The sequence below is a fragment of the Centruroides vittatus genome, unplaced genomic scaffold (assembly GCF_030686945.1).
Source record: "Centruroides vittatus isolate TY-2023 unplaced genomic scaffold, ASM3068694v2 scaffold_435, whole genome shotgun sequence".
NCBI lineage: Eukaryota > Metazoa > Arthropoda > Arachnida > Scorpiones > Buthidae > Centruroides > Centruroides vittatus.
In genome coordinates this window covers 2,621,051-2,638,489 of record NW_027122708.1, presented here as the reverse complement: position 1 = coordinate 2,638,489, position 17,439 = coordinate 2,621,051, and the positions used below count along the sequence as shown (strand labels likewise).

The 17,439-nt window shown below is 33.3% G+C and overlaps 2 protein-coding genes across 4 annotated transcripts in view; one reads left to right on the top strand and one right to left on the bottom strand.

Annotated features, from left to right (window-relative positions):
- LOC136989101 (uncharacterized) overlaps nucleotides 1-5,732 on the top strand; it is a 246,419-nt gene extending 240,687 nt beyond the window's left edge. For all 3 annotated transcript variants that reach the window (XM_067287209.1, XM_067287207.1, XM_067287208.1), the window contains exon 4: nucleotides 5,002-5,732. In XM_067287209.1, coding sequence (XP_067143310.1) covers nucleotides 5,002-5,385 — 384 coding nt within the window. In that variant the 3' untranslated portion in view covers nucleotides 5,386-5,732. The remainder of the gene's footprint in view (nucleotides 1-5,001) is intronic.
- Nucleotides 5,733-15,597: 9,865 nt separating this feature from the next.
- LOC136989107 (profilin-like) overlaps nucleotides 15,598-17,439 on the bottom strand; it is a 44,391-nt gene continuing 42,549 nt past the window's right edge. Inside the window, exons 3-4 of the mRNA XM_067287214.1 lie at nucleotides 16,832-16,928; nucleotides 15,598-16,739 (exon numbers count right to left, since the gene is read on the bottom strand). Of these exons, the coding sequence (XP_067143315.1) occupies nucleotide 16,739; nucleotides 16,832-16,928 (98 nt within the window). The 3' untranslated portion in view covers nucleotides 15,598-16,738. The remainder of the gene's footprint in view (nucleotides 16,740-16,831; nucleotides 16,929-17,439) is intronic.

The window sequence follows — 17,439 nt, the reverse complement described above, 5'->3', positions numbered from 1 at the left end:
CGATTCTTTGTAGTACTGTGATAGTTACATTAATTTGAATCTAGATCAGTGATGACTAACTGCCAGGCCATTTCATATGTCCCGTGAATTATATCTCGAGTAACCATATAATTCCGTCTATACAATATCGAGTCCATAGTTGTAATCAATCGATATTATCAAAGAGAATCCGCACACCAGTGAACGAGTGAATAAAAACACTGAATATTTGTAATTGGTCGCCGGTTCGCACCTCACCAACATTCTGGCCACGTGGAGTTTTCCGGATTTCCTTCACGTATCTAACACTAAATAGGGGCCAGTTTCTTATAAAAATTATTCCGTGATGCATCGTTCCTTGACAGATTGCGTATGAGTTTCTGTATCCTATGAAATTAAATCAAACTAAAAATCCATAAATTCGTAAGTTATCTAAAATGACGTACAAGAGATGATGTAATTATTTCGGTGATAGTGAGATTTCCTGTAAACTTCGTGTATTAGTTTAATTCTGAGAAATTTGAACATAACAACGATTATTACATAATATATTTATGACATCATATCACACATATCCACCTACTCATGCTAAAAAAAATCAATAGTACCTTAAAGTCAGAAACCATAACTTCCAATTTGAATTGTTAATAGAAGCACTGATTGAGAAATGAAAACTCTTTAAACTTATACATTTGCCTTAAATAAAACTAGCATTGAATTTTGAGAAACCACGTTCTCATTAAAAATAACGTAAACCGGCAATATTTTAAAATTATATGTATTTTTATGCTTATTATAAAATAAATATTAAAATTTGAATGCAATGAATTTAGAGGCTTCTTTTCTTATTTTCATTCCTAAAATGAAACTTCAGTTCCTAGAAGTCCATTCCTATTTAGGGACTTATAAAATTCAAACTTCTTCTGTCCCCCGCGATAAAACACGTACAGCTGGCCCTTGATAATCCGACGCTTTTGTAATCCGACATGCTCAGTAGTCCGACGCACCTCCTGTCAAGGTCACTGTAGTCCCCTTCCCGTTACGTGTCTGCTTGCACAGAAGGATGTCGCGACATGAATCTTCCCACCCAATTCTTACACGATTACACACATTTCTTGTGTTTTCCGTGAGCAGTTCTGTAAGTACTGTTTATTTATGGCTATACATACTGTATGTACTGTACATTTATTGGCTTCCATATTTCTTTTAATAAACATGTTTTAGTTAACCGAAATGGGTGTTTCATTTCCATATTAACGTAGGCGACATTTTACTCATAAAATGTAGGACTATTGTAGGCTACTGCTAGCAAAACAATGCCAAATATGTAATCACTTTCGGTAATCCAGGCACTTTTGGTAATCCGACACTCCTTTGGTCCCATACCTGTCGGATTATCAAGGGTCAGCTGTATTAATTTTTAGACTTCAGCTGTTACAAAATTGGCCATTGCCAATCTAGATAATACTAAATTTTCAATATTTTAAAAAAAATTATTAACTTTAAGTATATTCATAATAGCCTATATTGTAGACGGCCGGATGGCCGAGAGGTCAAGGTGGCAGCCTACCGCTCTGGGGGACCCGGGATCGAATATTCCCCAGGGATTTTTCAGGGGGTGGTCCGTTCGGATATGTCGGGCCCCGTCCCTCACCACCCGGTCGCCCCATTGTGGGCCTGGCCGAACCCATAATGGGCCGTCTATAAGAGTCTTAGTGCCCACAGGGCGGAAAGAGTTAAAAAAAAAAAAAAAAAGACTATCGTCACCGAAGGCTTTTTGCAACATTTTCAATGTTTTTGTAACAGTAATTTCGTTACGAAAACAAAATTTTATACACGTTCTTTGCTTAATTACACTCGACATTTTGAAAAATTGCCGGCGCAAAAATTCTTTACTCACAAAACAAATGTTTATTTGCAAACGAAAACTGCGATGACGTATGGATTGCTACTAGATGTCGATGAAAGTCGTACCAAATACCAAAAAAAAAAAAAAAAAAAAAAATGACAGTGCCCTCTTGAACATGCTCAGTTTAAATGAACCATTCCCGATACTTTTTGATCACAATAGTATTTCATACTGTCTTCTCCGCCATGTTTATTTTCAAAATGGAATAAGAGTAAGAATAGACCATATAGGAAAATATAACTTTTAAGTGGAAAAGAAGATTGGACTGAATTGGATTGATAGGATAAGGTGACGTAATATATGGGCGATCACCCAAGGGTAGGGTACATTTCGGGTGGGCTTTCTGTGGGAAACTGACTCCTATTTAAATGTTAAAATAAAATCTCGTAGCAGATGGCGCCCACACAGTTTTAACTTGTGCTAATGTGTCTTTGTGTCTTTCGCCGGGAAAATTACGCAACTCGTTGCTGGATATTTTTAAAAATTAGCAACTACATTTTTCACATTTCATTAAAAATTACTTATTTTATTAACACGAGTATACTGTTACCTAAAGTTATGCTAAGGGAACTATAATACTAACAGTGACGCCCTGATGCAAATTTCCAAATTCCTGAATTTCTCTAGAGCAGTGATTCTCAAAGTGGGGGTCGTGAAAAATATTTGGGGGGAGGCTGAAGAATTGATGCCAAATCAATTTTTTTTTCAAATATTTTATAAATTTACTATAGATTCATGTTTAGAAATAATAGAAATAAAAAATATATAAAATAATTTTTACTTAAATAAATTGCACATATAAATAATAAAAACATAAATATTTAAATACGAGCCTAAATATAATATTCATAAATTTGTGCGCTATTGGGGAATTCCTGAGTTCCACTTTCCGCCTAAACTATGATAGAATAGCGTTGTCATTTGGAACGATGTTCGCTAGCAGCGTTGCGTCTGTAGGCAAATCGACTTAGGTAGAGCGTCGATTATCCGAAAACCGATCAGCCGAAAGCGTTTCAGTCGGCAAATTTGAATTTCCGCTAGTGCTGTTGTGCTGCAATATTTGGCTATGTCTTGGGATACTCCGATATTATTTTAGTTGATATGCGTTTTTAGCTGGCAGCCTGGCGCGACCATGAGAGAGTACTTAAGGACGCGCCAGTATTTGAACGAGACTTTTTTCCCATCGTGAATAGTAAGTTATGCTTGTTTTTCTGAGGACTGTGTTGCGCTGAATCGGAATGTTTTGAGACTAGATAAACTTCCGAAATATAATGGTTTTTGTTTTTATATTTTTCAATATATTTATTTTGTTTGTGAAAAATAAAGAAATAATTTTTAAAAAAATTTCGTTAGTTTTAACATTGACAAAAATTCAACGCAAAGCGACACGCAACGGAGAGAAATTTCAACATGGAATGGATTAATTAAACAAAAGAAATTAACTCCTCCTGAATTTAAATTAATCCCCCTCCCTCCGGGATGTTTTTCTACACATACTCATTCTTCGGAAGTCCTTTGAAATTTTTAAGTGCAAAAGGGGGTCGCGGACCAAAAAGTTTGAGAAACACTGCTCTAGAGGTTAGAGCATCGGTTTCCAAACTACTGAAATCTACAAACTCCTTCAAAATCACAGACCCATATATATACTGTATATATGTATGGTATGCATATGCTTATGTGTATTCGTAAACAAAATTTTCTGAAAAAATTCAAACTACGTATCATAATTTTGTTCTTATTTTTATTGTATTTATAGAGTATATTTATAAGAAAAGAAACTCGTATTACTGGATATTTTCTAAATGCTCACTTTGGAAACTCTCTCCTAAAATTTATTTATTCGTTGCTTTAAAAAAATTTAATTTATAACTAAATCTTTAATAGACTAAACTGTTATAAAATTTATTTAAAATTATATTACCTTTTAACCATTTAAAACCTATGTCCGTCCCCGTCCCTCACCACCCGGCCGCTCCTTTGCGGGCCTGGCCGAACCCATAATGGGCTTGCTGCATGAGGCCCTCTTAGTGCCCACAGGGCGGAAAGAGTTAAAAATAAACCATTTAAAATACTAATTTCGATTTTGAATGCAGTAAAATTTATTAATGGTTTAAAAGTTGTTTGGTGTGAAAATAAATATTGTAGAAGTATAATTATATTACAAAACGAATGTGCACGTTTCCTCTTTAAAAAATTCTTATTGTTGCGTTTATATTTTATTAACTTTTTTACATTTTAAATCGTTGAAACGTCGTTAAACGTCATCATGCTTAACCTAGCGTGCAACCTCTGAAAATAAATTTACTATAATCAAGTTTTAAAAAGTTAATCATTATGACACCAAATTCAAATTCATGGTAAATCCATTGTTGACTAAATTTTTCAAATAAGGCAATAGTGTCTTTTTTTTGTTTATAATTTTAGAATGAAATATCATTAGATTTATATTAGTAATATCTCAGAGTCTTTATCTTTAATAAAAATGTGTCGTGTTATTATATAAGAAATACGTTTAAGAATCAAGAAATATTTATAATTTGGAAATACTGTAGATATTTCAATTCTAAAATCAAGAATCCAAAAACTAGCAGACGACTTTTCCTTATCGTATTTTCAATCATATGAATGTATGGAGAGCCCGATATAAAACGATTAACGAATTATTTAATTTAAACGGACACTTTCTTTAAAATAGTAGGCGAAACGAACAATCAGGCATTAAATATTTTATTTTGCTCTTTTATGCTATGTTTATATTATATTTAAAATTAAATACGATTAATACATAAGCTAAGGCTGTCTATAATCATCTCAGATACGAGGATCAAATAAGGAAAACGTTTCGAGTTAGGCCTACTAAACAATAGCATAGGACCATAGACGATTAATAAAATAACTCCCGTCTTGATTTATAATGAAATAATCGGTTACTATGCAAATATATTTCAAGCATCTCTGTCGAATGCTCTTATTGTAAGTCCATCACGTAATAAGCCGTTTAGGATCTACGTAAGAAACGAATAAATAAATAAATAATAATAATTAGCAGAATGTTACTGATTATTATTTATTATAAATACTTAAATTATCTTCGATTTTATTTAATTTTTTAGGTGTCACAATTGAGAAAAATTCCTCCTACACCACCAATACGAAGTCCTACTACTAGATTAAGTTACAGCGATCCTTACGGATACGACTTTCTTTCTCGTCCTGTTCCCATCTTTGTTGGTCACCGACCAAACAAAAGACCAACTTCCTTAATCGAAAAACCAACAATGGTTACGTTTGGACACGTAGCATCCCAGGTTCATTCCGATAATCCACCTGACCATCCTGTATTTGAAACGCACGCCGAATCAATACCGTACGATTTTCGACAATCTCTACATTTCGACGTTTTTGGGAGTCAAAAAAACTATTATTCCGATCAGCACGAAAAATCGAAATTGATAAATGTAGGAAAGAAACGAAAACCTAAATGGAAAAAAATATGATAAAAAATTATTTATGCAGAATAAACTTAAAGAAATCAAGTTTTGGATATGCTGGTTTCAATTTATATTTTTGACCAACAGATGGCGGGCCGTGTCCGAAGAAGGAACCCGAAATTACCGAATTAATGCCAATAACCGGGCATTAAAAATCGTTACAGTCTAGTTTATAACCGAATCGTTCAGCTTCTGTTATTGCGTTTCGTAAATAATAAAATTAGTCTGTAATCTTTTATCTAACGGATACTGACGGTGGATCGATCGTCTCTAGCCTCAATTTAATGTGTATTCTGGTAAAAGTGAATGGAAAATCCTAAATATAAATTCTAAAAATAAATGTTTTAATGGAACGAGTCGCATAAATTGATACTTTACGAATGAACGAGAAGCAAATATTAGTCATCGACGTCTGCATTTAATTCTATATTCCGACTGCATTGTCACTATGGCAACAGGAGAAATATCGAGAGAGGAAGCATTTCTCAATGCTGTGTCGGTAGACGTGTTAATTCGTACGTACAGCAGACAATAATAGACATTCGACCAAAAAGATTTCAAACACCGTCTATTATTTAACACGTGTTAAAAACACATTCTTTCGTCACGTGGCTTTTTAATGCTCGCGATTATAAACGGAACGGAAGAATTTAAATTGTAATTAACCTAAATACAGTGAAGAATTTTAAAAATAACCCTTTTTATATTATTTTGTTTAATACTTTATTAACAAAGAAAGAAAATAATAATAACTACGCGTGCTATCAGTATAGAAATATTAATATTACTTACATATTTAAATCAATATACGGGAAATTTTTTATATTCGCATTTGTAAATTATTAATAAAATTATTTAAAAAGATAAGTAGATTTTGGAGTGTCGTTCGTTCGATTATTAATTTTTTCTTTGAATATATAACGTTTTATTTAGAAATTATTTTTAAAATACAGCAACTATTCGAAAATCAGATACCGTATATCAGTGATTCCAACCGGTGAGACGCGAGCTAATGAGTGCAATGCTATTCAGTATATGACTGACGACGAGACGGTATGACGTTGGATTCACCGATTTTGATCAAACTCTAGTGCATCTCCAACGGCTGACATGTGCCAAGAAGCAAGACGCCATACTCAAAATTAAAAGAGAAAATTAAAGTTGAAAATTGCGCAATTACTTAAACCTCTAAAACATCTATTATTTAAAGAGTGGCCAGTGGTTTGGTGGCGGTGAGCCAATTTTATACTTTGAGGTTACCGTTTCGAATCTCGTTAGTGTTAATTTACATTATTATAACTTTATTCAGAAGGAATAAACCCCTTGTTGCACAGATATTATCCATTTTATTTGTGCGAAGTGCTGTAGATTGATATATCTGCATTTTTAGAAATCGGATTGTATTTTTCTTCATGTTTTCAATCAAACCTTATTGGTATAATTTAATTTGTAATAAAAGAAAATAAATACTGAATACAAAACAATAAACACTTGTGAGTATGCTGGGGAGGGGCCATTGCATGGGGAGGAATAGCCTACTGCAGAAAAGGTTGGGAACCGCTGCTATATATTATAATAACAAAAATATTCTTTCATAAGTGCTGAAAATTTCTTATTAATCTATCCTCGAAGATCTTTTCTGTCTAAATCCAGAAATTTTCTAGAAAAGATATAGAATGATCGAGAAATGCGATATATATTTTATTTATATAATACAAGCTGTAAGTACCTATTTTTACAATTACAAAAAATTAGCTTTGTAAAAATGATTTTAAAAAGGATATAGAATTTGTAATTCTAATAACCTACTAGAATTTACACAGTATTTTTAAGGCATTAAAAGGATTTGAGTACGAAATCCAGATATTTTAGCATTAGTTTCAATTGATGATTATGATTATGTATTATTAATTAATATAATCAATGATGGCGAACCCGTGACCCGCGCCACGATTTCAAGGTATCGGCATTTAAATATATTTAGGAAATACGGTATTTAGGTTTTTATAAATTACGCAAAGTTTTAAAATCCATCAAATATTTGTGTGAAAGCCAGGTCCTAAAGCTGTGGTACAAAATCTTCAAAGCTACTAATCAGATAAAAAAATTATATCAAACAGCAACAGATTTCTCATTAAACAAATATTTGATTCCGTTATAGTCACGTTGTTTTTTTTTTTTTTTTCATTTAAACAGAATTTATCTTTCCGATATAGAGTAAAAGTTTAATAATAAAGTATGCTTACAAATTTTATTTTATTTTTTAATTACTACGTTACTATATTTCGAATTTAATTTTGACTCATCGTCGGAAAAAGGTTCCTCGTTGCGATCAGTTCTTTCACATGATGGAAAAAATTGGTCTTTGGATCACGTTACTCACCTACTGCAACGTTACCATCTTAATAACGTTGATACTTGATATTTTTGTTTTCAGTGATTATTGTCTCTAATAAAGACGATGTAATTTGCAAGCTTTCAAGTTCCTTTTTTATTCTCATCACTTGTATGATCTTACGGATAAGTACGAAATGAATTTCTAGTTGTTGTACGTAAATATTTAACATTTTCAACGTTAAATTTCTATTAATTTTCTATTATCTCCACTTTATATCCCGAGTAGAGCTGTAACCAATAATTCTATTTACTCGCTACTACCGTAAAACACTAAAAATTGATTAACTTTAAAAATTAGTTATATTAGCCTATTTATTTTATATTTCAAATAGATTGATTTTAATTACAATTGGAAATCATTCCCGAATCGCTAAAATATTTTTCTTGAAAATACTAATAATAAATGAAATACAATATCAACAATCTCCAAGACTAACTGGAGTAGACTATACCAAATCGCAAATCTATAAACGAGAAATATAGATTTTCATATAAATTATGGATATTTACATCGAGAATACGAGAATTTCGGTTTTTTATGAGGTTAATATTAATGTTTTCAGTTTATGTCTCCGTATCTTACTCTTGCTAATTCGAATTATCAGAAATGTCTAGCGAAGTGATAAACATTTAGGAAGCAACGGGCCTACAACTTTTTTAAAAATACGGAGGAGAAAAATATTGAATCATAAAAATTATGTATAGAAACATAATAAAACTCTTCAAAATTTTAAATTATCGTATCAAGTTAGTTAAATCGAATAAAAATAATGTTAAAAGCGTGTTTTAATTTAAAAAAATTATATTATTGGTCATGTTTTTCGTGGTTAAGATGGGAAATAACGAAAATAGCGGAGTGTACCCCACCTCACTCCACTATATACATTATTACAAAACATTTGCAGACAAGTTAGATGATTAAATTATACATTTACCGTATTTTACGGACTATAAGACGCACTTTTTTCTTCGAAAAATTGCCTCCAAAATTCAGATGCGTCTTATAGTCCGTAAAATACGGTAATTTTATTTATCGGGTTTTGGGATGACGACGACGAAGGGGCTGAGCCACCCTCCCTAAAACATCAGAAAAAGGGGATCGGGCGCGTTCTCAGTTTCAGTTTTAATTACTAATACAAATAGACTAATTAGGCCTAATCATCAACAAGTACGATCCGTAGTGACACAAAGCGACACTCATTCGCTTTTTATAAAAGTGTTTTGTTGATTTATTCAAGAAAATATGCAGGAGAGCGCGTGGTAATAGCGGCGGACAAAAACAAATTCAACGATCTGTTTATGTCGAGAAAGTCATTATTCAACGTGGCAATTGATAGTAATGGCCTGTTGCCCGATAAGAATTATTTCCTCCATGAAAATTTCCGATCCAACTCGGACTCGAATCCGGTATGCGATTTATTTTTGTTCGAATCATTCGAAAACGTTAATTTGAACAAATATCCCAGATTCTACACTCACTTGCAGCGTTTTCCGAACCGAAATCATATTTAAAATAATTATTTATTTTAGTCAGTATATAATAACTTTAATGACAATATCTAGTAAATAGAATTATTGGTTACAGCTCTAGTTGGGATATTGTAAAATGCAGATAAACTTAATGCAAACCCATTTTATTTAACATTTTCAAATGTTAGATATTTACGTACAATAACTAAAAATTCATTTCGTACTTATCTGTAAAGTCATATTGAAGTAATACGAATAAAAAAGAAACTTCAAAGTTTACTAAAACATTGAAAATTGTAAACATAATAATGACTCTAAACAAATATTAACATTAAGATAGTAACATTACAGTAGGCTAGTAACGTGATCCAACGATAAATAATTTTTTCCTTTTTCGGTCAAAACTGAATGCGAAATATAATAACGCAGATCAAATAGTTGAGTAATTAAGTAAATAATAATTTATAATGAGACTTTCTTTTTCCAATAGATTAAAAAGTTAAATTCTGTAAGAGTGGAAAAAAATGACAAATCTGTTTAATGGGAAATCTGCTGCTGTTTGATATAAATTGTTCTAAGGTTCGTAATAAAACAAACCCAGTAGGCTCATAAAATTCATGTTTTTATTGTGCTCGAGAACGTCACCACTGTCTGCATCACAAACATCAACGAAGTTGCTATCTTAAAATATGTTCTTTTTGTCAAATATTTGATGAAATTTTCATTTGCGCTATTTTTGTTCTTCAAATTTGAGACTCTGTCCCTTTAGTGTATTAACGAGGAAAGAAAAAAATACATCGGGACAATTTCCAATTTTTAAATTGGCTTTCGGAATTAGGAGACCTGCTTTTTCTTACCAGTTTCTAAATACGATTAATTAATGAACTAAATGTTCCAAATTAATATGGCCTAGACAAATGCTACCCAAATCGTGATCAGCAAAGAGTATTACTGGGTGAGATTCGTTTAAACAAGTTTTTTAACGTAATTTAAAGTAACGTGTTTTTGAAACTTAAAATTATCTTTGTTTTTCTTTAACAAACACAGTGCCAGGGGTGAACTGGCAATCCAAATCGGTTCGCGAAATTAAAACGGCCCCAAAACTGAAATATTAAGAGAATTTGGTTTCTAACAATTTCAGTCAAAAAAATTAAATTACCACTTAAAAAATGCATTTGAACTCGCTTGAATTATTTCATTTCACAAAATAATACTGGTCCGCGAGGAGTTGGAATGAAAAAAAAACCTGGTCTAGGAACACAAAGTTTGAGAAGGGTAGCCTACATTAAGTCTGGTTGTTTATTTAGAGCATAGAAAACGGCATCGTACGTCAATGTTCCGATAACACTTATAGGGAAGTGCGCCTTGATTACTAAAAACGGGAAATCAATGTGTCCTATTTTGTTTGAATGGTATAAGATCGAATGATTGATTTTATGACCGAAGGAGCATATTTCATCCAACTTTATTAATGATGATTTAGTACCGTTAGCACTACGGTATTTTATGAATAAAAGTCATCTTTCTCGTATTGCATTCCCCAATAAGTTTTGAACTTAAATTTAGTAATATACATGGAAAAACAGTTATATAGGCTATAATCTCATCGATTTTTGTAGATATTCTTTAATATAAAATCCTCAAAGTTGTAAGTACAAAATCCGAATCATGCTAAGCTGATCAGCAAGTGGCGTTTAGAGGTAGATAAACCCCTCGCAGTATCTCATAAATTTGCTTTAAAAAAGCAATGCAAACAGATTACTTTTTCCAACCTAAATTAGATCTTGAGCCACATCTAAAAATCGATTCAACTAAAATATTAACATTCTTAGGATAAGTTTGTATCAGTATAGTTACACCAGCGCGCAATCCTCTTGTGGTATGCAAATCCAAAATGAAAATATTTTGGCAATGCTTTTGTAAACGTATCCTCTTTGACGTATGAGCTCTTAACAATCCAAGATTGGAAGAAAACTGTGTGAAATTTTCCTCTTGGCAATAGCAAATCATTAAATTCGCGTGCAATTCCATCGTTGATCTCCTTAAGCCTTTGCCAACTCCTTTTTTCTGCACTTTTGTAAATCATCAGGCAGTCTCTCCTGGTTTTATTTCTGAATCAATGAGCAATTACATCGTGAAAGTATGATATACACAACTTAGCGCAAGTAGTGTTACAGTATGCGCTTTTCTTTGAGTCTTAATCGTTTTGACACTTGTTTAATTCCATATTGATTTATAGTTGAAACTGCATTTGCACGTACAGTACTTCCCATGTGGCATTTCAAACATTTTTATCAATGATGAATGCATGAATTTAATCATAGATCATTTGAGACAGGGGGAAAAAACTACGTTTGTAATTGACAGCATCTAAAGCGGCAGGCAATCGACTAGGTTTAGTAATCAGAATAGGGAAGGAAGAGTGACGTAAACAGAAAAAATTTCACTCATTAAATGAAGTTTCGTGTACTTCAACAAACAAAACGTCACACACCTAATTTCAGTTACCTTCTATTGTACTATAGGCACATACATGAACTGCCTTATGCAAGGTTATTTCACTTCCAAAAGGAGTTCCAAATAAGGCATTTTTATTAAATTTCACCTTGCGGGCACTAATCTGTTTAGAAATCCCATTGTGCGACTGGTCAAACTTAATGTGCCCTATCTGGAAATACACATGGCACAAGGTCCACACAATGCAAACGTTCAGAATTATTTTCAGTGAAACTGAAAAAAGTATCTGTCTACTGAGTGACTCATGTTAACTCCAAGTCAGGTATGTGATTATCAATTAAACGCAAAGGTAACAAAAAATAACACATTAAAAAAGCACAGAAATTTCAGTGATTAATCTTTTTAATTTGATAACAAACTTCGAGCAAGTTTGCAATTATTGTGGCTAGCCAAATTGAGCTACAATTTAATTTTTAAAATAAACATCCAGATGAAGCTAAACGAACAATTGGTCTCAAGAGGACCCAAATGTATCACTTGATTGCAATTGCCAGCTTGATAATGTCTTTGAGACATTATCAGGCACCTATCAATTAAGACAACTGAAGGTCGTATCAGTGAACTACGGGAAGGTGCTGGTCGTTTCGAAAAATAGCCCAGCATCTAGAAGCCGGAGCCATGACATGGTGTTGGAAGTAAAGCGTCCGTACAGGATCTGGCAGGTCCAGGAGGATCACCACTAGAGATCATCAGATAACGAGAATGACCCAACAGTTTTGTTCACTATTGAACAAGCTTTATTGTCCCGTTTACATCTGGTCATCTCGCAGTGGCAAGGACAGACTATTCTCGTTACCCCTTACGGAATCTGTCGTCGACTAGATACCACTCTTAACGATATTGAATATGCCAGCAGACGGAAACGCTGAACAGCGTCGCATCGTGACGAATCTCGTTTCAATCTTACTTCTGACCATCGTATTCATGTATGGAATAAAGGACAGCTCCAAACTAGTCTGCTGTGGAGCCACACCCATGCAGAATGTTTAGTTATGGTAGGTAGCTATTTCCTAACACTCTCCCTTTAGCCAGAGAAACCTTAACAATGCAGCGACACACATTCGAGATCCTCCAACCTGTTTCTTCTTCTATTAAGAGGCAAATTTTTCAACTTATGTACAAGCCTACTCGGCCCGCATTGTCTCCATCTTTTCCCAGTTGAACATGTCTAAAATATGCTTGGACGTCAGTTGAAGTCAAGGCATCCTCATTATCTTGAGATGCAGTAGGCTTAATATCATCATGGATCATCCAAGCCTTGTTTGATTCCATGCCAAACTGTTACCACATGTACAGTATTTGTAGCCAGAGATGGCTACTATATACTGTTATGCACGCTCATTCCTAAAATAGTGTGCATTGAAATTGTCTATTTTGGATAAGGAGACAATTCAATGCCTCATACTCATAAGGCATAAAAACGAAGCACCATTGCTAAGTTTATTCTCGGGTTATTAAAAATCGTCCGTAATAAGGACATTTTTTTAAATATCACAAGATTAATATATTAGTTATGACACCAACCGATTTGTCAAAATTCCAAATATCTTCATTATTGTGCAGATAGGACATTTGTTTTCGAAGTTGGTTTCTAAAAAAGCTTGTTAACGCCAAGACTAAAAACAATGTTCATCTGTAGTAAAATTTTACATTGAGTAATATCAGCTCTCTCAATTACTTCCAAAACCTTTGCAACCATACACATCTTCACACATTAATTTCTACATGATTCAATTTAATTACTGCTCGTGGGGAAAAAAATTATAATTTATAGACAGTCTATAATTATAAACTACGGCAATAAGAACTGATCGTAATCTTAAAAGCAATTTTTGAACTTCGATATTTCAAATTTTACATCCTGTTACGAAATGCTTTACGACGAATCTCGTTATTTGAAACCTTTTACAATTTGTTAAAACATTGCGTGATAAAAATCGCGAAATTAATTATAGAGACTTTTTTGTACTGTGTGCGTTTAATAACTAGAATAAGACAAAAGCCTGACCCGTTTCCGACAGATTCGATGACTCAACAACGGATTTGTGTTAATTATCGAAACCACGTCCAAATATTTCGCCACTGATCGAGAATTTTAAATTATTTCCGTCCGCGAATGCCTTAAAAATATTTTATTTGTAACGCAATAAATTTGTCGTTCATACATTTCTACGAAACAGACGTTAACCGGTAAAATATTCGGTTTCTGTAGTAAGAACAGGTCGCACTTTAGACACTAACTAGTCTAAACCGATTTGATTTCGTAAGCAAACGCGCATACTTGGACGGAAACGTGTTTTATCGAGACAGATAACACTAAAAAGTGAGAGTGAACGATCGGGTTTATCCATCACTGTTTACACAGTAATTTTAGCTTAAACCTATGACTAAGCTCGCGACGATGCAACAAGGTTCCCAAAATGACATCATATTTCAACAATGTAGGTATTAGACTGCCAAAATACCGAGGCTGGTGGCAACGGCGTGTCAAACTGACGTACGTCGACACGAACCAGTCTAATACAGTACAATTTAATGACTTGTTTTCAACCTTCGTTCATACGTCTCCGCAGAAATGCCATGGTAATTTTTTACATTTCGCTTCGATAAATAGCTTTGACGTAGTAACTGACCTTTTTAAATGAAGACGATAAATTCTGTTTGCTTTCCTATCTGTTAACAACCGTAAAGCACTAATAAATCCATTTAATGGATCGAGTAGAGCCTCAGAATATTTGGATAAATGTAGCACAGTTCATATAGGTAAAGTTATTTCCAAATTTTAAATTTGGAAAAATGATATTTAAAATCTGGAAAGGGAGCAAGTCATAAATAACCACAGATATAACCGAGAAATTTGGCAGCGACGTTAATTTCTTTTTATATAACTTTTTAAAAATTCTATCGTGAGAATGACGGAGAATGTGGCACGATCGGAGTAAAAAAAATTTTTGAAGTATATCACTAGACAGACTGAGAATTTTGTTTCACCTCTTTCTCATTAAATTGTTTGGTTTTTATTTTTAAATGCATGTTTTAGAAATGCGCTCTTCATCGAAGACAATAATTCGAAACGATTCGAAATCTGAACACAGCACCGTCTACACGTATTAAAATTAAAACGAGTTTTAATTAGAGATCATTGACCCGGCAACCATGAATTGTCTGCTCTTTCAACCGTCCCCGATCGATCGTTGGCTGCAGTTCCAGACGCAACAAAATTGTCTCCGACGATATAGATTTCGCGTTTTCGCCACGGATTAATTTAATGTAGTGACCACATAGCCATAGGGTGTATGATCCAATGAAGTCTAAACGACTACGGATGATTGTTGATGGCGTTCGACGCTCGTCTTAAATCCATACAGGAGATGATTTAAGCTAATATTTTTTAAACGATCAAAAAACTCATCGGGTGGCTTGACTTAACCGGCGTAACGCCAATTGGAACGATACTTGTTACTATAATAGGTCTGTAGTCGGGTAGGACAGATGGCCCGAACGGAACGCCGTTACCTTAAAAAGCGCTGAAAATACTTCAACGTGTTACGATCGGAGACCTTACGTAAGTTAAAGCGATTGGGAAAGTCGCCCCCCCCTTTTCTGTACCAGAGAAAATATATTTTTAGAATCAACAGTCATGCCAATAGTCTCCGGACGGCCATGCAATACTATCTGGAGGAGATTCCCCCGTTTTTAACTGAAACGAAAATACACGTAACTACTTTCATACGTAGATCCTCATTTTAAGAACCTGTTGTAAAACTGAAGCTTGGTACAACGCCAATCCTTTGTAACAAAAGGGTAAATATTAAGAACGAACCACTCCGAGAATATATTGGAATGACTTCCTTCTTTTATTAGGGTATCGTTGACGTATTATACCAGCAGTACAAAATGAAATATAACGCAGGAACTTACAAATAGCACTTAAACATTGTCGTCTTCACTTATTGGCACCAATGGATATCTTATGTGGGGAATAGATTTAAAGCTGAAAGAGGAATGACAGGACATGTTAAATTTTGGGAGCAAAATACAATAAGATCGTAAAGACGACGGTCTTTAGCTAAAAGACGGCACACAACATGGTTCCACGCACATCATGACGATGCAGCTATAGACACAATTCACGCAAAAACTTTCAATAACATCAAAAATGGGATACTAGGAATAATTAATCTGCATTGTTGGTGCAGGGAGAGTTGTCTCTTAGAAAAAGAGAAATTCGTAAGAAAAGTAAAAGAATAATTTCGTCCGTTTTTTTCTACAATAGTGGGAAAGGAAGACAAGTTTTATAAAGCACCAATGAAGGAAGGATTTTTGGTTTAGAAAGAATTCTTCACGCCATTAAGAATTTTTTTTTTTAGAAAAAAGTCTCGATTTGAAATATGAAAAATACTAAAGATGATTGGGCTTTATTCTTAGCAAAATTTTTGTATTTTTTTTAATGCATCACAAACAACCATTAGTGATATGCTAGTAAATGGATACATGACTAGTTTGATACGAAGCATTGAAAAGACTTTTTTAAAAAAGTTGTAGAAATGCTGACAAACCCCTTTTTTTGTGCTAATGTAGCTTGTCACTAAAGTTGCGTTAAGTACGAATAGAATTATATTGGATAATGAGATTCCATTATGAAAAGAAAAAAGATCCTATATATGATGAACTCAAGTTAAATGATGTAACTATTTCAAAGAGATAAATATACAAGAGAAATTAAGGATGGAAAAAAAGAAATGAAAAAATACACAACATTCGTACAACTGTCTACTTGCACTGGCACAGGAGAATAGTCAATGAATCAGAGTATAAAATGGCATAAGCAGGAAATTGGCTCGTCACTAGATTATAAAAAAGTCTTCTCCCCTTTCTGTTGAATACAACTGCAGCTGCATACACAATACTGTCACAGACAAGCCGAAGTCTTCAGTGAAGTGGAACATTGTATACAAAAGAAAATGGATTGGAGCCTGAAAAAAATTTAAGCATGTAATGAATATATTGAATATATAAGGAAAAAAAAATATATATATATATATATATATATATGTAAAAGAATTACTAGAAATTGTTTGCTCTCAGATAATCTCCTAATTTTTCCACTACAGTATTGAGCTGACCTGGAGGGAAGCCATCAGTTGTAGCAGCAACAAGAAGACCTAAACAGAAAAAATTTTTTAAAATATCTTTATAAGATTCTACAAAGTTGTAAAGTTAATTATGATAAAGCCAGTACAGCCATATTTTAGCACCTACTGCAGCAAGGAGCCAAAATACAATAAGCTATAAGCATTTGAAATCAATGCAAATACATTTAAGTAACATTTTACTACTAGTGTTAAGATTGTGTTTAACACACACTCATTTTATTTTATACAAATTAAAATATTAAGTATTAAATATGACTAACACCACTACACTTAAATTAAGAAAGTTGTACCAGTATTAGTTTGTACCAATATCTGGTGCATAGAAAGTTCATTCTATTTATGCAATGTTCGACAATGTATGTGAATCTAAAATCAGCAATAGCAAACTAAGCAATTAAAAATACTGAAGCTGCTGGGCAATGCATTTTAAAAAGTTCCTCAGGTAGTATTTAAATTAGCCAAACTTACTCTGATTCTAAAGGAAAAACACTACATTACACAATTCTATCATACAAGATTT